Genomic DNA, 22,934 nt, shown 5'->3' with positions numbered 1-22,934 from the left:
TGACAAAGACGTCCTGCAGGAGAGGGCGAAAGGCAGCAGACCGCCCGCGGCTAACAGCTGGCGCTCGCTGGGCAGAGGGGCCGCCTGACCCTCCCCCTCTCCTCGGCCGCATCAAACTGCTCCCTAGAGAAGAAACCCAAGCTCACGTCGGAGGCAGAAAATCAGAATCCTAAGGGGGTTCTAAGACGGGCTAAGCAAATGACCGTTTAGCAGCTCTTACTAAAAACAAGTGCAGGCGCTTTTAGTAAGAGCCGAGGCCCACGAAGAAGTTCAAACCGACAGTCCCCTGGGAAGGACCCGCTGCCACTCTGTCAACAGGAGAGCAGGACACGCCACACCTGTGACCGCCGCGCTCTGGGCGGGACCCCTGGCACACCGCGGCAGGCAAGCACAGAGACGCCCTTTGCCGCGAGCCCCATCCCTGTATTCAGGAGCTCGCGGCGTCCTTGGCGTCAGGACCCTGATGACTTACACGGCCCTGTGCTGCCCGCCCGGCAACGCTTGCGGGAGACACTCCGTCACCTCCTGCCCCGGAGACGCGGGCTCCGCAGGTGGACGAAGCTCCTGACGCTAGGAAACGGGGTAACAGAACTTCACCAAGCAGCCGCTCCCCCAGGTAAGGCCACCGGCCAACTGGACAGACGCGGGGCAGCGCCCACCCCGCCCGCCTCACAGCTCAGTGCGGAGCGCACTTACGTGATCGCAACGTTGCTCCCGTCGATGACGATGTGCTTCAGCTCGGTCCTCCCGGGCTCGTTCTTCAGCTCCAGCTTGTAGGGCACTTTCAGGGTGTCCCGGAACCTCTGCACCCCCGTGACCGAGCAGTCCGCGTGGTCGGAGAGCCCCGCGGGCCTCGCGTCCGCGGCCGGCAGCGGCAGCTGGGGCAGGGGCTGAGCGCCGGGCTTGGGCGGGGGGGCGCCGCAGGCCGACCTGAGGGGAGGCGGGAGCGCGGGCTCCCCGTGGGGCTGCAGGCCGTTCTCCGGGAAGGCGGGAATTCGGGGCTGGTGGCTCGCAGCTCCTCTCGAAACAAAGCCGACTTCTTTGGGACTTGGAGGGGCGGCCGAGGGGGCAAGGCCGTCAGTTTCAAGATCCGCGCTCCCCATGTAGTCTGGGTGCGAACTCCAGGGCTCCTGTTTCGGTTCCGCGGGCACTGTTTTGAAAGCATTCATTTTGCAATTTGAGGTACATGGTTTTGATTCTACTCTGAACGGTAACGGAGGAAACTTTTTTATCGTATTTTGCTGGGTGTGGGTTTGTGTTTTCTTTGGAGTGGAATCCACTGTAAGGTCATTTATGCTGCTACAGACATCTTTAGTTTTGGTTTTGTTGGTCTCCGGATGCACAGTACCAGGTGCAGACTCTCTGTCTTCTTGGAATCTCTTATTTTCCTTTTCTATTTCCTCTAAGAGCAGCAGCGGCTCCGCCGACGGCCCGTACTCCCTGATGACCTTCTCCACGACGTCCTGGGAGTAGCCCATGGTTTTGAAGAAGTTCACGAGGATGTTGTGCTCCATCTCCTCAGTGGTGTCTTTCCCGTCTGGGCTTAAGCCGTCGGAATCGCTGGACGGGTCGGACAGGTCAATGGCCACACCTCCGGCCGGTGTCCGACCGTCCTGCGAAAGCGCCCCCTCGTCAGCGTTCTCCAGGGAAAACTGTTTCTTGGTGTGTCTTTCTTCGGAATCAGAAAACCTCCGTTTGTGACAAGCTCTGCCTTTGCCGAGCGCCCCTTCGTCGGGGGCCAGGCCATTGACGGGAAGGAAGAGCACGTCTTGCGAACTGGAAAACACCGTGTCCATCTGCTTCGTGAGCTCAGAGACCGGAGTCCCGGCGTTACTCCTCGCGTCCTCCTGCGGGGCCACGGCGTCCCCGGAGCCCGCGGCAGCGCTCGGAGAGGACGCCGCCTGCGAGGAGTCCCCGATCTCCACGCTGTGGTCGCCGGCCTCCGACACGGCGTCCTCGCCCAGCGTCAGGGCCAGCAGCTCCCTCTTCAGGGAGGTGGGCAGGATGAGCAGGTCCATCGTGTAGCTGTCCGCGCGTGCTTCCACAAACTGTTTGAATTCCCTTTTCACCTCTGATTCCTTCTGGCTGTTGGGCAGGCTCTCGTGGCTCTCGAAGAGCTTGACGAACTGCTGAACGTGACTCCTGGCCATGACCACAGCCTCTGCGCTGCCCCGGATGCCCAGCAGGCCGATGTCCAGGACGCAGAGGTCGGCACAGGTGTCCTGAATCAAGCTCTTCAGAAATAGGCTCTGCGCCCCAACAAAGATGCAGTGCATGGCCTTGGGGTACCATTCTCTTTCTTCTAGTTCAGGTTCACAGATTCCTTTAATATATTCCTGAAAGGAGAGGAAATTGGATCAGTTTATAAAAGCTCTTTATAGCACAGACTTTGTTACACACATAATTACAAACGTCAAGCTGTGAAAAAGTGAAAGCAGGCTGATAACTGTGGGGCAAAGGCATGATTTAAATAAAGGGTTTAAAATAACAGATGTAAGTTGCTTAATTGTTTTTTTATTTTATGTCTTTATTGATTTCAGAGAGAGGAAGGGAGAGGGAGAGAAACATCCATGAGGAGGGTCATTGATCAGCTGCCTCCTGCACGCCCCCTGCTGGGGATGGAGCCCGCAGCTGGGCATGTGCCCCGACCGGGAATCGAACCCCGATCGCCTGGATCCTAGGTCGATGCTCAACCGCTGAGCCACGCCCGCCGGACATTTTTTTTTTTTTAATCCTCACCTGAGGATATTTTTTCCACTGCTTTTCAGAGAGAGTGGAAGGGAGAGAGAGAGACACATCGATTGGCTGCCTCCTGCATGGGGATCAAGCCTGAAACCGAGGTACATGCCCTTGGCCGGAATCAAACCCAGGACCCTTCAGCCTGCAGGCAGACGCTCTAACCACTGAGCAAAGCAGCTGGGCTGCTTACTGTTTTTACAGAAACAGAAAACGCAGCATCTAAGTCTGAGGTGGGACCACGTCCAGCAGTGTGGCCTGCGATGGGAACTCAGGCCTTGCCCAGCTGCAGAGGACAGCGAGGCGGCCAGATTTATTTACATTATAAAGGACAAACCCTTGGCTTGCTACTTCCTAACCCATCACTGCTAGGACGTAATACGAGATAATCAAGTCAGACAATTTACTCCCCAACGAACTTGGACTTTTGCTTTGCTGCTACTGTCCTTAGTTTCCAGATAAAACAAATTGATTTCTTGAAGGCATTAAAAGACTATTAATTTAACAGAATTTTTTTCCAGCTGGAACAGTGTATAACCCATATAACTTGGTTTCTGTTTCATAAGACCAGGCTGCTTAGAGACAGACCTACATACAGAGAACCAGAGAGTCCCGGACAGTCCCCATCCTCAGCTATGACGCCAGGGCTCCTGGTGAGACCGGGTATTGGAGGAGGTCCGAATGCCGTGTGAGACAAAAGCGGGTCCTTCGGCAACAGGTTGCTACAGAGGCAGAGTGTGAATCGAGCAGACGTGTGCACGCACACCAATGGTGGGACGTAACTTGTTAAAAACTGGGTGCTGGAGTCAGTTCCCAGGCTCTGGTTACCCAGCCCCTCCTTCAGCTGCAAGAGACGCACGAGAGTGTGGTTTAGGTGTCTGAGGGACTTCACAAAATAACCTGGGTGAAGTTCTGACAACAGTGTCTTGTGCATAGAGCTTACTTTAAATAACACCGTTACTGAAAATGTCCTAACAGATGCGTGTGAGGCAGGAGCCTGGACACCTGATGTGTGCTTTAGAATAGAATAATGCTGCCCGAGCGGTGCTGTTTAAAAGCCACAGCGAGGCCTTGCAAACCCGCACCTGTGACAGACACCTGCTGTTCCTCAGGGCCACACACCTTCGGTTAGAACGGATACAGAACTGTGCACACTCCCTGTTCACACCAGCTGCAGAAGCCTTGCGAGCGGAGGAAGCACCAGAACAGCGGGCGACGTCACCGCGGGACCCGCCCCCCAGCGGTGCCGCGTGCCGCCCGGCTGCTGCCTGCCCAGTGCGGGCACTGGGACGCGCGCCAGGTCGAGGACGGCTCACGGGCAGCAGGAGCCGGCTGCTCTCACCCGAGCAGCTCCCTGCTTCTCACACGGCAACGGCAGTCAACAAGCACAGGGCCGGCCGGCATGCGGGCCGAGGGCCGACCCAGATGCCGGCGGCCCCGAGCACCCCCAAACGGACGCTCGGCTGCCACCTGTCTGAACCTACGCTGCGTTTGGGCTGTGGTTTGAAGTTGTTTTTAAACATCTTACTTGGAAATAATTACAGGTTCACAGAAAGTTACAAAGAGAGCACATGACGGCTGGGTGCTCTCCAGCGTCTCCTCCAACCGTCACAGCCCACATCCGCCGTGGACACCGGGTCCACGCGGCCAGTGCGCAGGCAGGTCACACGCAAGGCGCAGACACCGCTTCGCCCGAGACACAGCTGTTCCGCCACCCAGCTCCCTTCAGCCACATTTCCTTCACTCACCTCCCTCCCTGCGCCTCCCGCAGCCACCAGTCTGTCTTCATCGCCAGTTTTGTGGCTCCAGGAGCTCTGTAGATAGACTGCACCGTATGTGACGCTTGAGATCAGCTCCCTCCACTCCACACGCCGCTCTGGAAACCCACCTGAGCCGCCGCAGGTAGCCACAGTCCACTCCCGGCTGCCGCCGGAAACTCCACGATATGGATAAACTAGTGTTGAGCTGCCCACTGGGGAATATTTTGGTTGTTCCTGTTTGGGGCTATTACAAATAAAGCTGGACAGGTTTTTATGTTGACCTGTTTCCACTTCTCTGAATGTCCTCAAGTGCAGCTGCTGGGTGGAAGGGTTTGCACGTGTCCGGTGTCCCGAGGCGCTGCGGCACTGCGCTCCAGACGGGCGCTACGCCGCCCGGTCCCACCAACACCGCAGCGGGACCAGCCTCCCCCACCGTGCCAGCGCTCGTCACTGTCACTGCAGCAGCCCCTCTTACCGCAGCTTCGCTTTCGGCAGTTTCAGTCCCTGCGGTCACTCGTCTCGCTCCGTGATCCAGGACCACCCAGAGCAGACGATCCCCCGCTGGGCACTGTCTGGTCAGCAGTAGCCTACACTAGGTGCCAACCCTACGTCACTCAGGTCACTTCACCCCCGCACGCAGGCATCTCGCTGTGGTTTCTACGTGCGCGTTATTAATAGAAATACGAATCATCATCTCTATTCCAGCATTTTTTCTGTAGATTCCTTGGGATTTTCTATGTAGATAATTATGTCATCTACAAATTATTTTACTTTCCTGACTTACTGTACCAGCTAGACCTTTCCACACTGTGCCGACAAGCAGTGGGGAGAGCTGACATGCCTGCCTTGTTCAGCATCTAAGGGAGAAAGTGTCTAGTCTTATGCCATTAAGTGTATTAGATTTTTTGCCCGGCCGGGCGTGGCTCAGCGGCGGAGCGTCAACCCTGGATCCAGGAGATCGGGGTCCGATTCCTGGTCAGGGCCCAGGCCCAGGTTGCCGGCTCCATCCCCGGTCGGGGGCGTGCAGGAGGCGGCCGATCAATGACTCTCATCACTGATGTTTCTCTCTCTCTCCCCCTCTCCCTTCCTCTCTGAAATCAATAAAGATATATTTAAAAAAAAGTTATTAGATTTTTTTATAGATGTTCTTTATCACATTGAGGAAGCTGTCCTATAATACTACTTTTCTAGGAACATGAACATGAATGGATGTTGAAACTTGCTAAACACTTTACTGTATCAATGGATGCAACTGTGTTACTTTTTTAGCCTGTTCATAGAGTAGGCTATCCCGATATTTGAAAATGAACCAGCCTTGTATTCCTGGAATAACTGTCACTTGGTCACGATGTATAATTCTTTTATATGTTGGTGAGCTACATTTGCTAATATTTTGTTGCGAATTTCTGTATCTTTTACATCTATATTCACGAGCAACTTTGGTCTGTAGTTTCCCTTTTTTTGAACTCTGACTGGTTTTTGGCATCAGGATTGTACTGATTACAAATGAGTGAAGGAGGCATTCTCTTGTATTTTCTAGTGTTCTACCTTCTTTCTTTTTTTAAAAATATATCAGAGAGAGGAAAGGAGAGGGAGAGAGAGAGAGAAACATCAATGATGAGAGAGTCACCGATCGGCTGCCTCCCGCACGCCCCCGACTGGGGATCGAGCCCTCAGCCCGGGCATGTGCCCTGACCGGGAATCGAACCCCGATCGCCTGGATCCTAGGTCGATGTTCAACCGCTGAGCCACGCCGGCCGGGCTCTACCTTCTTTCGATGGCACTGACATCTCTGTCCATCACTCAGTCACCTCCACAACTTAAACCCCGTGAGGACAGTCAGAGCACCACCACCGCCCGGGTCCTTCACTCTCGGCCTCCTGCCGCCCCGCCTCCCTTTAGTCACAGGGATCTCACACATTACATGTATGGACATTTGAAACCCCACCAGACAATGTTATAAAATCTGCTTTCAACCACTAACTCATTCAAAAGAACTCAAGAGGAGAAAGTCACCTCCTCCATTTACCCGGAGTTTTGTCCCGAGGATCTCCCTTTAGCAGTTCTTTGGGAGCGGGCTACTGGCAACGCTCTCTCGGGTTTTCTGCAGCGGAGCGCTTCCTCACGCTTTATTTCATTTTCATTCTCAAAGGATAGTTTCACGGGACAGAGAATTCTTGGTTAACAGTTCTTTCTGGTTCCTGACGAGAAACCTGCACTCGTTCTAACTGCAGTTCCCTACATGCGGCTTCCCCCAGATGCTTCTTTCCGACTTTTCATTCGCCTTTGGTTTTCAGCGCGTGGTTAGGATGCACCCGAGTGGGGAACCTTTGAGTTTATTCTGTGTGTTCGATGAGCTTCGTGAATCATTGTTTACATCTTCTGCCAAATTTGGGGAGTCTTGAGCCGTTATTTCTCCAGACGTCTCACCACGCTTCCTCCCCTGCTCCTGCCCCGACTGCACGGCGCCTGCTGCCCCCCTTCAAACGCACGGCCCTTTCCTCTGCCGCCTCCGTTTTAAGATCGAGCCCATCTAGTGAGTTTTTATGTAGGTTTTCGTATTTTTCAGTTCTAAGCTTTCCATCTGGTTCTTCTTTGTATCTTATTTCTTTTCTGAAATGTTCTATTAGTTTCAATAGTATCTGTGATTGCACATTGGAGGATTTTTATAATAGATGCTTAAAGTCTTAAAAAATTAAACACCTTTGTCATCTTAGCATTGGTGTCTGATGTCATTCCTCATAAGAATTTACATTTTCCTGGTTCTTTGTATGCCAGGTAGTTTTGTATTATACCCATTTTTAATACTACGAGACTCTGGGTCTTAGTTCCTATAATGAATGCTGACACTTTTGTTCCAGCGGGTAGCTGGCCTGGACTCAGGTCACAAGCGGCAGCACCGTGATTCCAGCATCGACTCGGTGCTACAGCTTCTGCAGTGCCACCTGTGTCTGCCCCTCGCGTGCCAGGCTACCCAGCAGCAATGCTGACGACTTGGAAAAGGGTAGCAATGCATTCAAAATTCCAAGGGGAAACGATTTCCATCTGTGATTCTATACCATCCACAACACACAGCAAATATAATGCAGAACAAAGACATTTCCAGGCACGCTACAGCCCAAGAAAATTAGTCCCACGAACTCTTTTGTTGAGAAACTATTTTAAGACAAAGGCCACTAAAAACATGGGAGATGAAATAATCAGTAAATTCAATCCCAGAGTGGCAAACAGAAGCCCCAAGATGGCAGCGGGCCGCGAGCCAGGCACCCGCTGACTGAGGGGGGGGGCTGCAGGCGCCCTCCCAGCAAGGCAGGAGCAATGCACAGCCGCACAAAGGGGCATTTGTAAAATAGTGGGATGTGTTTAAGGCAGATTTCACAAGGAGATGAAAACGGGGCGATGAAAATTCCAGGAAAAATTAAAAGCTGCACCAGAAGGAAAACGTAACATAATAGTGTTGGGCTTTGCTGTGAGTAGTGTTTTCATAAGTCACAATTACAGAAACCCTGCTTCTTGCTTTAACTAAAATAATAACAATGATACAATTAAGAAAAAAGAAAAAAATGCTCTATTGGTCTTAGTCCATTCAGGTGGCTATAACAAAAACCACAGATTAGGTGGCTTAAAAAAAACAAATTTATTTCTCACAGTTTTGGAGGCTGGAAAATCAGGTGCCATCAAGTCAGGGGAGGCCCCTCTTCTAGGCTGTGAGCCTCTGCTGTGTCCTTCCACAGTGGAAGAGGCAAAGGACCTCTCCAGGCCTCTTACAAGGGCACTAATCTCACTCCTGGGGCTCCGCCCTCATGACCTAAGCACCTCCCAAAGGCCCCCACCCCTTAACACCTTCACACCGGGCACTGGGATTTCAGCATATGAATTTTGAGGGGACGCAAATATTCAGATCATAGCAACTGGGAAAATGGGGGTTGTTTCTGCTCATCTATCTTAACTAAAGTGAACAATGTCTAAAATTGATAAGAAATAGCAGTATATTATTTAGGTAACTACCAGCAGCAGCAGCTCAAAACAATAAAAAGTAGTTACCCCTAGAAGTTGAGGAGCAGCAGCCAGATGATCGTTTGTTTTAACCATGTGCACATGATTTCAGTTCACTCCATACTTTCTAATTTTAATAAAAAACAAAGGAGATGCTAGGATGCTGCACAGTGATACCTTGAGCCCTAATTTTAAGTTCTGCCCGATTCTTGTTTGAGATAGGGAATCTTAGGAGTTAAGAAATACTGAGTGAGCCTGGCCGGCGTGGCTCAGCGGCTGACGTTGACCCATGAACCACAGGGTCCCAGCTGGATTCCCAGTGAGAGCACGTGCCTGGGTTGTGGGCTCCATCCCCAGGAGGGGGACTCGCTCATCACTGATGCTTCTTATCTCTCTCCTCTCCCTTCCTCTCTCTGAAATCAATAATATATATATGTATATATATATTCACACACGTATATATATTAAAAGAAATACTGCCCAGCCGGGCGTGGCTCAGCGGATGAGCGTTGACCTAGGATCAGGCGATCAGGGTTCGATTCCCGGTCAGGGCACATGGCCGGGTTGCGGGCTCGATCAATGACTCTCTCATCATTGATGTTTCTATCTCTCTCTCCCTCTCCTTTCCTCTCTCTGAAATCAATAAAGATATGTTTAAAAATAAATAAATACTGAGTGATTCATCTTTGATACAATTATTTTCTATTATTTCTTTGTTACTTTTCTGGGTTAGTTTAATCAAAGAATATTCTGCAAGAAGAGCTGTCTAAAAACTATTACATCTGTAACTAATTAATTGTACGATTTAGGATATTTTCAATCCTATGAGACCAAAAGAAAATGTAAACTTAAACTGGATACTGACACAGATAGGTAACTGCAAAGATTAGTGAAAAACCCTGACTTCGATTTTTAAAAATAGATTTTATTTTTTAATGCAGCTTCAGGTTCATGGCGAAACTGAGAAGGTACAGAGATTTCCCACATGTAATTTTTAAAATGATAATCACAGAAGTCCCTGTTTTTATCAACTTAAGTCAATTTTACACATTTGAATCTATAGAAAATACACACCCTAAAACTGTCCATCTGATGTGTTCTTTGCAAACAGATCAATTTACTCTACATAGTGTATACAATCCTTTCAAGCAAGTGATATTCTCTGGGATATACCCAGACACTATTTAGATTATTGTGTTTCAGAGGAAAAGCTGAAGCTGGGTCCTCTGAGAAGACCCAGGGCTCGGTGTGTAGGCACCCGGAAGCCCGGCGAAGGAACGCCCAGCACAGCAGAGGCGCCCAGCGCTGCGCAGCGTGAGGAAGAGCTGTGCTAAGGCCCGCTACACCTCGGCACGCACAAAACTCTGTGTGTGTGTGTGTGTGTGCGTGCGTGCGCCCCAAAAGAAATGAGTGAGTGTCCCTTGAGAATTACTCTTTTTTCATTAATAATTTACTCTTAAGAATTACTAAGTAACAATTGATTTTTAATTTTTTTTTAATCCCCACCTGAGGATATTTTTCCATTGCTTCTTCAGAGAGTGGGGGGGAGAGAAACATCGATGTGAGAGGGACACATCGACCGGCTGCCTCCAGCACGGGGTCGAGCCTGCAACCGAGGCACGTGCCCTTGGCCAGAACCGAATCCGGGAACCTTCAGTCTGAGGGCTGACGCTCTAGCCACTGCGCAGAACTGGCTAGGGCAGTAACAATTGATTTTTATACTCAAGTTCAGAGGTGAACAATAAAATGTACAGTATTATTACTTTCTGGGAGAGATCTGGCCATCACTTGGACTAATAAGCAAGGTTCTGTGGGTCCAAATAGGCATCATTTACATTCGGCTGTATTTGGTATCTGAACATTTGAATGTCAGTCAAAAACTGTCTCCCCATCCTGCAATATTCATATTCTGTTTTTAAAAAATTAATTTTAGAGAGGAAGGGGGAGGGAGAGAGAGAGAAAAACATCAATCAGTTGCCTCCCATCAGGGACTGATCCCAAAGCCTGGTATGTACCCTGGCTGGGAATCAAACCCACCACCCTTTGGTGTACGAGGCTACACTCCAACCAACCGAGCCACGGCCAGGGCTTCATATTGTTTTACATTAGTCAAGCTTTTAAGAAAAAAGGGGGGGCAATAGAACAGATAATAACTTCCTTTTCCTACGGCAAAATGAATTTCTGTTAGTCTCCCTTCTACAGCCGCAGCTCTTCCCGCCTCCCACATCCCATCACGAATTCAGCGAGAACGCAGCCGGCCCCTGGGGGACTGAGTGGCCATTCGGGAGTCCGCAGGTCTGACCTGGGCAGGCTTCTCGGCACCCTGTTCACCACCTACCATCTCTTATCACGGGCACACACGTGAGGGGCTTTGTCAGCTTGTCTCCCAGATCACACGGGTTCGAGGCAGGCGAAAGCGCAGAGGGCACAGCAAGCATAGGGCACCACCCGCGCAGCACCCGGCAGCGGATGACAACCACGGCACAGGTGAAAAACAAGTTTAAACAAGACATAAAGGTTAGAAGCCATCGTGACCCAAGGCTGCTGTCATGATGTAGATCTAGCGTCCGTGCCCTGCCCAGCGCAGCAGTGCCACTCAGGCCAACCACAGACCATCGCGAAGGAGACGCCACGCAGGCCAGGAAGACCTCAGTAATTTCAGAGCCATTTCTAACGCGGTTCAGACCAGCAGTTCTCAACTCCGGCCACACACTTCATCCAGGACTCGGAGGAAGACTCTGTATTTACGAGACTTGCCTAAACAGTGTTGCGTGTTATCGCCAAGAGAAAAGAAAGCAGGGGGGTGAGTATGGTTTCTAGACACTGACGTACCAGCCCTACAGAATATTTATAAATTAGAAGCATGACACAAGCCTTAGAAAACCAAACTCTTAACTGTCATTAACCTACAAATCTACACAGGTCCACTTTAGATTTCTATCTGGCCATCTGTATTAAGAATGTTGCTATAGATTTAATAACAATCGTATTACCCATTTTCCCAATGCACTTCTAACATTTGCTTTACCTTTCTCCTCGATCTCATTTCTAAAATGCCTACAAAGCTCTCCCCGGGAGGGGTGTCTTCCTGCCCTGCCCCACAGCAAACTTCCCCTAGTGCTGGGAACAGGACGGGGCCCACCCTCCGCTCCACCCCACTCCACCTGCAAATCTCTGAAATGCCACAGCTCCCATAGCGTCCAGCACTCCTGATCAATGTATTCTCAACTCTTACCCAAATGCTGTCTCCTGGTCCCCAACTTCACTTGCCCCTCTTTTCCCTCTTAGTACAAGAAGGTGTTTTAACAGAGACCAGAGGCCAACATACGCAAATCCCTCCAACTGCCTCTCCTTTTGCATCTAACACTTTGATGCTTTGGGAGTTCTTGCCCTTTCCTCTGCTTCACAGCCACTGGCCCCTCCAGGCCTGCAGCGCTCCCCTTTCACCCGCCCTGCCCTCTGTCTACAATCGCCCTGCCCTCTGTCTACAATCGGGGTGGGCTCCGGTCCACGGACCACGCCCTTCGGGCGCTGCCTACGCCTGGGACCACTCCCATCTTTTCATCCTCACACTTTCTGAAAAAGTAGCCTAAACACTTCACTGTCAACCCCTTGACTTCTGGATTCTGGCCCCATGCAAACTGAGACCACTTTCCGCAGTGCCATCGACAGCCAGTGCCAAGCAGAGGCCCTCCCCAGTCTCCCCGTGAGGTCTCCACAGCATGTGCCACCGACCAACTTCTCTTGGACATGTTCTTTCCTCTCCACACTTCTGAGATGCCACTAGCTGCTTACTTCCTATTTTTCTGACTTCTCCCCCAAATCCTTTGCTGGCTTCTCCTACTGCACCTTAAATGTAGACATTCCCCAAGGCTCTGTCCCGGTCCTCTCCCTCAGTTCCACTCCCCAGACTCCTCAAGTTCCAGCCCTTTCACTTCTCTGGTGAAAATCCCCAGTCTCCACTCTAGCCTTTACTATGTAACACTGTTAGGTTGCAGATTCCACCCTGGGCATATTTCTACAAGTGCCTCAAACTTAAAAGATCTGACTCGGAGCTCACAGCTTTCCTCCACTGTGTCTCTGGCCCAGGTTCCCTTTCAATGAAATACGGTCACCTAGATTCAAAGCTTTCCTTCTGGGCGCCTGCAACCCTTCACAGATTTTGTTTCAGGTGAACACTGAAACCAACTCTAAACTCTTCTTTCTGTTGCCAGTCTTGACACATTCCACTCCCTTCTTGCAACAGTATCAAAGTTCCCTCTGAAAGCACACCCATTTCACTTCCTCTCAAAACTTTCTAAAGCTCCTCACTGCAGGATTAGCACTCTAGGTCCTCAGGCCCATAGCAAAGTCCTCAGTGGTTTCGATTTTAGCATGCTTCTTATTCTTGCAGCCTAATCTAACTTTTCCTTCCACTCTTATCTAAAAACACATTCCAAGAAGGGGGGGGGGTACGGTAAGGGGGAAGTATGTTCATCTGTTTTCTACACTCAACAGTATCTTATTAAACTGGAGCATTTACCACAACTGTACCTGACAGTGTGGGAGACTGGCCTTGGTCATTTAACACAGTGCTTCCCAACCAGGGGTGAATTTGCTCTTCCTGGGGGCACTGGCAATGTTAGGAGACATTTCTGTCTGTCACAACTAAGGGGGTGCTCCTGGAACCTCAGGGACAGAGGATGGCATTCTACGAACACCCTACAATGCACAGTAGAGCCCCCACAACCGGGCATTCTCTAACCAAAGTGTGGATAGTGCCACTGTTGGGAAACCCTGAACCAGTTAATAAATGTCTAACAAACGCATGGCAAAACAGGAATTAGAAGTGTGGGAATAACTTTAATAATAAAAAAATAATTAAAAAAAGAAGTGTGGGAACACTGGCTGACATCACTCAAGTATCAATGATGGGGGTAACATTGTTTAAGAGAGGAAGTGGCTGAAATGACCAAAAAAGGATGTGTCCCATTTTAATAACTGCATAAAGTTTAAGAAAAAGTATCAAATACTTCTAAATAAGGCAAAAGGATGGCCGTTTGATCATAAAGGAGCACCCTCTTTGGCCCACACAAAGATTTCCTTCAGTCCTCACCCGAGGATATTTTTTCCATTGCTTTTCAGAGAGAGAGTAGGGGTGGGGCGGGGGAGAGAGAGAAGCATCGATGTGAGAGAGGCACAGGCCCCACGGGGATCAAGCCTGCAACCGAAGTACGTGCCCTCGACTGGAACTGAACCCGAGACCCTTCAGTCCGCGGGCAACACTCTTACCACTGAGCCAAGCTGGCCAGGGCCCAAAGATTATTTAATTCTCTGGAAATTTAACCTCTGTCTGGCTCACCACTCATTACTGATTTGGGCCTGGGCTATGATGCTATGTGTTAAATTGTAGATTTCTGTCCAGCAGAGATGCCAATATCTCAGTCTGGTAAAAAAAATATTCCCCCAAATTATGATTTCACTGTCTATAAGATATTAGCCAATTTGTATATATTCAAACAATTTTAGTCTGACTTCTCTCCCCTTTTTTTAGTGCTGATAAAAACTCAGATCCTCAAATGCTCTCTGAACCACCTACATTTCTGACGGTTCCCTCATTCATGAGTTACCTGCCTGAAAGTCATGCTTATAACTCTAAAAAATATTTACACTTGGGCAATTGTGCAGGACCCACGGAGATGTCCATGGAAACTCCCCCGCTGGGAGCTGCTGCACTGAGCGGCCGCGCGGCCCGCGCGTTTCATCTTGGCGCCAGGGCGAGTCCCGGGCAGAGCGGGATTTGCTCGCGCCGCTTCCCTGCCCTGTCCTCCTGATTCTGTTTCTGCTGCACGGTTCTTGGCCACGTGTCCCTCTCGGCACAGGCTCGGGAACCGTGGGCACGGATGACCAGGTCGGCCTCAACTGGGCCCTTGGCATACAGGAGCCCGGCCTGCAGGGATTGACTTTCCAGCGTGACCATGCGGTGGTGTGTCCGGCAGGCACAGGGACCTGCTTTCTAACGAGGAACTGGGAGGAAATCTGGAGTTAGTCTTCCTGCCCCGCTGGCGAGAACACGTCTCAGGGCCACGGGAAGGAGCCTCACAGTGTGAACTCTGGGCCAGTTTCATGGTTGTGGCTGAGAGTGTAGGGAACGAAGAAAGCTGAAAGCTCTCTGCATACTTGTGTCTAAAAATGAGAAAAGTCTTTATTTCTCATGGTGTGAGTACGAAATACATTCTCATCTCAAGGGGCAGTAATAAATTAGGTTACAATGTTTCTTAAAGAACCTCTGTCCTAATTGGTTTATAGAGAACAACAAACTTTCACATAAATCTATACTCCTAGACTCCCCAGGAAACAAAGAAACATCTGATACTTATATTTGTGATAGCCCTTCAAAGACCCCCCAATCTCAAAAGTCATAGAAACCGATACTTTGAAAGCATTTTTACTTAAGAATCCAAATTTATGTAGTAAAAATAATCCTTAGAATAATCATTGTGATTTGATCACTTGAATGCTAATTTTAAAATAGATGTCTTTTCATCCAGCCTGTGTGGCTCAGTGGTTGAGTGTCACCCCATGAACCAGGAGGTCCCGGTTCACTTCCCGGTCGGGGCACGTGCCCAGGCTGTGGGGGGCAGCCGAACGGTGATTCTCTCTCATCACCGCTTCTCTCTCTCTCCCCCTCTCCCTTCCTCTCTCTTCGAAATCAATAAAAATGTTTTTTTAAAAAAAGATGTCCTTTCCCTGATTTTATTAACCTACCTATTATAACAAAGTAATAACTTCATTATCTTAATTTTAAAAATATCAGGGTTACTCTTGAAACACTGAACTGAATCACAGCCACTGTCGGCGCAGAAAACTCAGGCGGGACCCACAGCCCTCACCCAGCAGCTACTGCAGACCACTGCCTCTGTTAGCACTGAGGCCGAACAAACCCTGACGTTGAAAGGAACCCCTTAAAATAGCAATTAAGAATAATAATTCAGTTCCTTGTAACAATTTTGCTTCCATATGACATAATTTTTTAAAAAAAGTTCTTTAATTAACTATATAAGGATCCCTCATAATTTTGTTCTTGAATTGCAAGACTGCTAACTTGATACGATGACACTGGCTTAGTAAAAGGGCAGCACAGATCAAGCTGCCCTTGATCTCATTAAAACCCTACGACACTAGCTGGTAAACGAACAGGGAAGGAAACGAGTCATGAGCAGTCAGTTACTTCAGCCAGCGCAGTGTGGGAGCCCCTTATTTCAACATTCTGGCATAACACCAAAATATTAACCATACAAAAAGAGACTGAACAAATCACCATTTCTTAAGAAGATATTTTCACAACCACACATTTCTTAAGAAGATATTTTCACAACCACAGTGAGTTAAAAAATATCATTCTTGGAAATGCAAAAAGGCCACCAACCTCCCTTTCTGGTAAATCAAAACAAAAACTCAAGGTCACCACCCAGTGTGACATCTATAAATTATTTCCTCTATGAGCAAATCCACTGTTTAAGAATTCATTCACAAAACCAGGGACAGGAAAAAAAAAAAAAAGAATAAAATAAATAAATAAATAAATAAATAAATAAATATCAACAAAAAGAAAAAACCCAGCAAACAAAAGAAACCAGGTACCAAGTTCTTCTAACAGAAACGGAAATGAAACAACCCTGGGTCTAGTGAACCTCTGAGGTCAGTGGTGACGCCCCTGCTACTGGAAATGCACTTTCTTTCTTTGTCTCCTCTCCCGCCCTACAAAGAGGAAGACAAAACTCTCGGCTGGGTCAAGGACACCCACCAGCTCTGCCCAAGAGCCTCTTCTCCCCCTTCTCTTTTGCTCACACATTAAAAGCAGTTCCTCAGGTGCTCGGTGACCGCAATGCTGAAGGCTGGCCAGCCCGAGTTCTCTCCTGATGGGCTCCTGGCGGGTCCCGGCGCCGCGGGTGCTGCTCACTGCGGGAGGCCGCGGGGCACCGCACCGGGCAGGCGGGAGGCCGCGGGGCACCGCACCGGGCAGGCGGGAGGCCGCGGGGCACCGCACCGGGCAGGCAGGAGGCCGCGGGGCACCGCACCGGGCAGGCGGGAGGCCGCGGGGCACCGGGCAGGCGGGAGGCCGCGGGGCACCGCACTGGGCAGGCAGGTGCTCAGCACACTCAGCTCCCTGACGTTCCTGGACAAACTGTACACCGAGTGCCCGCACCATTCACTTCCAACTACTTTTCTTTTGTTTGTTAACCTCCAGGACAGCATCCGGGCTGGCAGCTACCTTTAGCACCCAGTTCCCCGTGGTGGGCCCGGTGACCGCAGTGCTGTAGCATCTCCAAAGGCCTCACGCTTCCATCTCCTCCACCTCTTCACCTCTCTGAGTGGGAAGGAATGCTTTCACTTCATGCAGGACCAAGGAGGCACCCCCACCCCACCCTGCTTCTCAGAACCATCCTCAGAATCCCTCCCCCTCCGAGATCCTGGGCTCTGAACCCCTCCCCAGCTACCACCTCTTGAATTCTCCAGTGCTTACTGAACCTGTCCTCTCGGCATGATTCCGAGTCTAGAGGCCAGTCCAAGGTCTGGTCCCCTAGTAACAGTCCATTACGCCCCTTCTGCCTCACTGCCTCCTCTCCAGGTGGAACTCTCAGGCCCTCAGGTCACTGAAAGTAGAAGGCAAGTCTTGAATGTTTTTGGACTGTCCTGGCCCAAATAAGGCCCCGGGAACACTTCCCGGGCCCCCGTTTGCCTTGCTCAAGTGCACTTCAGGTTCCTTTAGCCCTTGTGGGTCGGCTTTGCCAACACCCATGAGAACTTCTGGACCAAGTCATACGACAAAGTCATGCCTCTAACCTTTGGCCCTCCTTCAGTCCCACAGTCCTCTTAGGTTATTTTCCAATGTGCTTCCAACAGCTCCTCCGCAGCGTATCCCCTAACACGCTGCACTCTTCAAGCTCCCACCCTCCCTCTCCAGACAGGGCCTGGCATCCTGCTCTACTGAGACAGAACTGCAGGCCACCGGGCTTTCCACTGGCCTCTTCCCCAAATGAAACAAAAAAGCACATCTCCACTCCTGCCTCCTGCTCCCTCAAGGAGGCCCTGGAAACAGTCCAGGAGCGGAATCTGGTCCTCCAAGCATGGTTAGCATGCATGGATGATTTTTGTTTGTTTTCTTTTATTAGAATACGTACACTTTAAAAAGAATGTATTAATGCAAAACTTTTATTGAGATATAATTCACCGTATTTTTAAAATATATCTTTGATTTCAGAGAGAGGAAGGGAGAGGGAGAGAAAGGAGACAGAAGCATCAATGATGAGAGAGTCATTGATCGGCTGCCTCCTGCACGCCCCCCACTGGGGATCGAGCCTGCAGCCCAGGCATGTGCCCTGACTGGAAATCGAACCGAGAGCTCCTGGATCCCAGGCCGATGCTCAACCGCTGAGCTGGACTGGCAGTATGCATGTTTTTTAAAACATAAATTAGTTGCCTTTTAGAAAGATCAGACACCACTGGGCGCCTACTGTGTCACTGGCTAATACCAAGGGCAGCACCCGCCCTCTCCCACAGGGCACACGCCTTAGAGCACCAGTTCCTTTCTACCCACCAGCCACCTCCGTGCAGCCTCCCGGTCTCGTCCCAGGAGCATCTGAGTTTGCTGACCTTTGATCTTTACGAGTTCTGACTCTTCTCACTCCCCACTGAGGGCTGAGCTCTCTTCAGCTCATGCCTCCCTGCCACTGCCCACATCAAGGGTCCCGCCCCGCTCTGCATCTCCTAACTCTCCAAGAGTGAGGCAGTGCCCAGTAAGCGCTTCCGCTTCCTCTGAAGTTCATCCACAAACTTGTTCCCAAGTCTGCCGCCAGCCCTCCAGGGGGCCCCAGGACAGTGCGCACTTCTGGGCACGCCCTGCGGGAATGCTGCATTGCTCTACAAGCCGCAGCACTGGCCACCAACTTATCTCCTCACCGACTAGCAGGGGCCCACACTGAGCAGCGAGCCTGGAAGTGTAAACCTGAGGGTATCCCTCTTGCTCTCAAAGCCTCCATGCTTCTCTGCTGCCCGCCTGCTCGGGAAAATCCATGTTCTTCAGCCGGCTCAAGCGCCTTGTGCCCTGGCCTTACCTCTGCCACCTCGCCGCCCCTCCTGCACCGAGGGATCTGGGGTAAGACGCAGTCTCGCGTAGCAGGGATTCTGCACTTGCTCATCCCTCTGGAAAGCCCTCTCTCACCCTCTAGCACCCAGCTGGGCAGAACCACCCTTTCTCTTGGGTGTTGCCGTAGCTCCTTGCATGTACTTCAACGGTTACGTGTCCCATACTGTGCTGTTTGGTCCAAAGTGTCTTTCTTCTGCCCTACTAAGGTGTGGGTTCCTTGATGTCAGGAGGCAACAGTTAGTGTACTTCTTGGCACATTTTCTTTCAATGTCAGCTACTTGGCCCCCCAGGCAACAGGCAATCAAAGTATCCACCATCCTTTGTGACACCAGGGCTTTTTTCTTTTTAATCCTTACATGAGGATATTTTTTCCATTGTTTTTCAGCAAGAGTGGAAGAGGGAAAGAGAGAGAGAGAAACATGGATGTGTGAGAGACACATCGATTGGTTTGCCTCCCACACAGGCCTGGACCAGGGCTGGGGATTAAGCCTGCAACCGAGGTAGGTGCCCTTGGCTGGAATCGAACCCGGGACCCTTCAATCCAAGGGCTGATGCTCTAACCACTGAGCCAAACTGGCTAGCGCCCGACACTGGGGCTTAAAACCTCTCCCTTACATCCTACATCTAATTCCCAGTGAAAACCTTGTCACCCCACTCATGTGTAACTCTAACGTGGAATGATGGCCATTCCACGGTTGGGTCTTCTTGCCTCCAAATTCAGTCTTCCAGACAAACTCTTCCCCTGTGAAAATCCTCACTGCCTCCCTACTGAACATGGCCAGGGCCTCCGCCTGGCATCTGGGTCCCCTAAAGGCTTCATCAAGACGCTCCGATGTACTTTCTGGCTCCAGGCTTTTGCTCACAGCCACTTCCACCTGGGAATCTTCCAGGCTCTTCAAAGAACAAGTGTCCCCTTCGACAAAAGTGCCATCATAAAGGGCCTGTGCCTCTCACCATCTCCCAGGACATCACCACTGGCCACCTCATCTCACCTCTCTCTGGTCTGTGAGCCCTAACTAACCGAATCTCCATGTGCTCCTCTAGCATGTGTTAGAAGGTGGAGAATTAACCTTTTAAAAGCGAGAAAGCAAAGTAAACCATTTGATGGGATCCGGAACAGCTGCCCACTCAGCCAATGAGTTTGAAAACTTCTTTCCTCTAAATCTTCCCTCTTCCAAACCTGCCCTTTCACAGCTTAACATGCTGTAGGTGTTAAAGTTCACTTTCCTGTTCTTAATTTTAAAAATCAAGTTAATGGTTTTCTCTCCCTCAAAAGAATGTAAAACAAACTCTAAAATGGGTGAACAAAAACAAAAAGCCCTCGAGTGTGGTATTCAACTCTCACCCCTGAGTCTCAAGGGGGAAAAAAATTCTTACAAGTGGGAGGGTTGGGTTATGAGTAACAGACATCACAAAGATAAACGGGCAGGTGACACATACTTCCACGATGCTGTAAGACACGCCTTTTCCAATTAGTGTGTGCTAAGCTGTGTGGCAGGGACCGGAGAGAACCGAGTGGGAGGGTCTGGTAGGACGGGAGCAGCTTTTCTGCTGAGCAAAAGCAGCACTTTCCACGCTTGGGGTGAGTCCAGGGTAAAGCTGAGCTGGAGCAGGCAGTGTGCACAGAAGTGAGACCAGTGAGACCCCACGGGGGCCTAAACAGGGCAGCTGAGGCAGAGAATTGGGCAAATAAGGTGGGGCTGGGTTAATAAGTTCTGTAAATCAGAGGAGGAGTTTACAGTGAATGAAACAGGTAGGGTGAGGTCTGAGCAGGTCCCAGGGCAGGAGAAGGGCTTTTTGTGAGGATTAGTCTAATGCCAGTGGTACCAGGGGGAGGAGGAGAGGGGTTAAGGGGGGCGCACACCAAGGATGAAGGTCCTATTTGCAGCAAAGGTAATGGAAGGGAGGGCGATTAAGGCAGGTAAGACTTTCACAGGGAGTAACAGGACTCCATCAGGCCAGGGCTGTAGCCCCGAGGGCTGGGAGAACGCTACATCAGTTGTCTGAAGTCAGACAAATGGCTTAAAAAATTAACAACAGGAAAGCAAACCTGATTCAACACGCAGGGCGTTTGGCCGTAAGCCGCGGAGACCCGGTGTCCGTCTCCCCCGCGCCCGAGACGCAGGCGCCGGCTCGGACCTAGGAGCTCGGGCGCTGCGCCCCGAAGGGCTGCGCCCCGCAGGGGCTCACTCGGGAGACGGGGCTCTGGGAGCAAACTCTGGAAAAGCCTGGAGAAACCTGACTACCTGGGGCGGGCGGGGGCGTCCTGCCGCTGTTTCTGGCTTGGGGAGGGCGCGAGAAGCTGGGCTCTCCACGAGGCGTTAGACCAAAATGCTGATCTAGAGAGGTGAGTCACCTCCTCAAAGTTTCAGTTTCCCCAGCTGTTAATTTAAAGAGAGGAAGAGAGGAGCGCAGCATCCACCTCGCCGGGTTTTTACGGGCCGCTCGCCGCGCGCCTCGAGCGCTGAGCGTCACGTCCGAGGTGCTGGGACCGTGAAATAAAGGGGCGCTGTGCGCAACATCTACGCCAACGAGCGAGTTTAGCGCCATTAGTAACCCCCCATCCCCTCCGCATGCTCCTCGCGCCAGATTCCCAAAGGGCACCGAAGTCCCGACGAGGCGCGGCAGCCCCGCAGGGCGCGGGAGGCGGCGGGGCGGAGCGGGGGCTGCGCCCGGCCACCAGCCCCGCGCGGCACCCGAGGGCGGGGAGAGGCGAGGCGGCTCCGGGACAGCCGGGAGGTCGGCGCCTTCCTCGGGCACTTTACAGACGGGGAAACTGAGGCGCCCTGGGACTCAGCCGCTAGCCACGGTCACGTGGCTCGAGAGCTGAGGAGCACGCAGGTCCCGGGGCTCCGGAGGCTGCGCTTTAACCCCCGCGCCTCGCTGGGTCCCTGCGAGCGGGGTCGGGAGAGGGTGGGGCGCCAGGGGACCCCGATCGCGAGGGGCCGGGAGGGGGATGGGGCGCCGGAGGACCCCGATCGCGCAGGGCCGGGAGGGGGTGGGGCGCCAGGGGACCCCGATCGCGCGGGGTCGGAAGAGGGTGGGGCGCCAGGGGACCCCGATCGCGCAGGGCCGGGAGGGGGTGGGGCGCCAGGGGACCCCGATTGCGCGGGGCCGGGAGGGGGTGGGGCGCCAGGGGACCCCGATTGCGCGGGGCCGGGAGTGGGGGGGCGCCGGGGAACCCCAATCGCGCGGGGCCGGGAGTGGGGGGGCGCCGGGGAACCCCGATCGCGCGGGGCCGGGAGGGGGTGGGGCGCCAGGGGACCCCGATCGCGCGGGGCCGGGAGGCTGGGGCGCCGGAGGACCCCGATCGCGCGGGGCCGGGAGTGGGGGGGCGCCGGGGACCCCGATCGCGCGGGGCCGGGAGGGGGGGCGCCAGGGGACCCCGATCGCGCGGGGTCCGGAGGGGGGGGCGCCAGGGGACCCCGATCGCGCGGGGCCTGGAGGGGGTGGGGCGCCAGGGGACCCCGATCGCGCGGGGCCTGGAGGGGGTGGGGCGCCAGGGGACCCCGATCGCGCGGGGCCGGGAGTGGGGGGGCGCCGGGGACCCCGGCGGCGCGGAGGCCGCGGCGGGCCGGCGGACTCACCTTGGCGCTGTGCACCGCCTCCTGCGCCCCGCGGAGCTGCAGCCAGATGCGCGCGGGCAGCGGCTCCTCGGCGCCCAGCGCGCCCAGCACCGCCAGGCTCACGCCGAACAGGCCCTCGATGCGGCCGCGGCTCCGCTCCAGCAGCGCCGCCTTCTCCGCGGGCGCCGTGAACTCGTCCAGCACCAGCCGGGCCGCCATGGCGGGCGCGGCCTCCCGGCGGCGACGCCCCCTCAGCGCGCGGCCGCTGCCCCGAGCCGGCGGCGTGGCCCTCCGGCCGCTCGCCGCCCGCGCCCCGCCGCCGCCGCCGCCCGCCCGCCGCCCGCTACTCCATCCCCGGCCGCGGGCTGGGCAACTGCGGGAGGGCCGCCCTCGCCCCGCTCGCCGTCGCCGCGGGCCGCGGCCTCGCGCATGCGCCCCGCCGGGCCTCGCGCATGCGCCGCCGCCGTCCCCGGCTCGCCGCCCGCGGGGGGGGGGCGGGCGACGGCGACGCGGGGCGACGTCACGGCCGCTGCCATGTCCGCGGGGCGGCCCGGGCGAGGGGCCTCCGGACGGCCCTGCGGCCAGAGCCCGGCGCGCCGGGGGTGTCGGGCGGACCGCCTCGGGGTCCCGCCGGCGGCGGCTCGGCGGAGGCCGCTGGGCGCCGAGCCGGGACAGTAGCCAGGTGGCAGTGTCGCCAGGGCGGAGGTGCCAGCTGCCTGTGGAGGCGCGAAGCTGCGGGAAGGTGGC

At 53.1% G+C, this 22,934-nt stretch overlaps 2 protein-coding genes across 2 annotated transcripts in view; both read right to left on the bottom strand.

Annotated features, from left to right (window-relative positions):
- SIAH1 (siah E3 ubiquitin protein ligase 1) overlaps positions 1-762 on the bottom strand; it is an 81,957-nt gene extending 81,195 nt beyond the window's left edge. The window contains exon 1 of the mRNA XM_081119734.1: positions 697-762. The gene's annotated coding sequence lies outside the window, so the exon portion shown is untranslated. The remainder of the gene's footprint in view (positions 1-696) is intronic.
- N4BP1 (NEDD4 binding protein 1) overlaps positions 1-22,478 on the bottom strand; it is a 36,894-nt gene extending 14,416 nt beyond the window's left edge. The window contains exons 1-2 of the mRNA XM_081119732.1: positions 22,209-22,478; positions 697-2,336 (exon numbers count right to left, since the gene is read on the bottom strand). Of these exons, the coding sequence (XP_080975858.1) occupies positions 697-2,336; positions 22,209-22,406 (1,838 nt within the window). The 5' untranslated portion in view covers positions 22,407-22,478. The remainder of the gene's footprint in view (positions 1-696; positions 2,337-22,208) is intronic.
- Positions 22,479-22,934: the final 456 nt, after the last annotated feature.

The sequence above is a fragment of the Miniopterus schreibersii genome, assembly GCF_964146895.1.
Source record: "Miniopterus schreibersii genome assembly, chromosome: 18".
In the NCBI taxonomy this organism is placed as follows: Eukaryota; Metazoa; Chordata; class Mammalia; order Chiroptera; family Miniopteridae; genus Miniopterus; species Miniopterus schreibersii.
The sequence above is the reverse complement of the archived record's forward strand: the minus strand, read 5'-3'. Positions and strand labels throughout refer to the sequence as shown.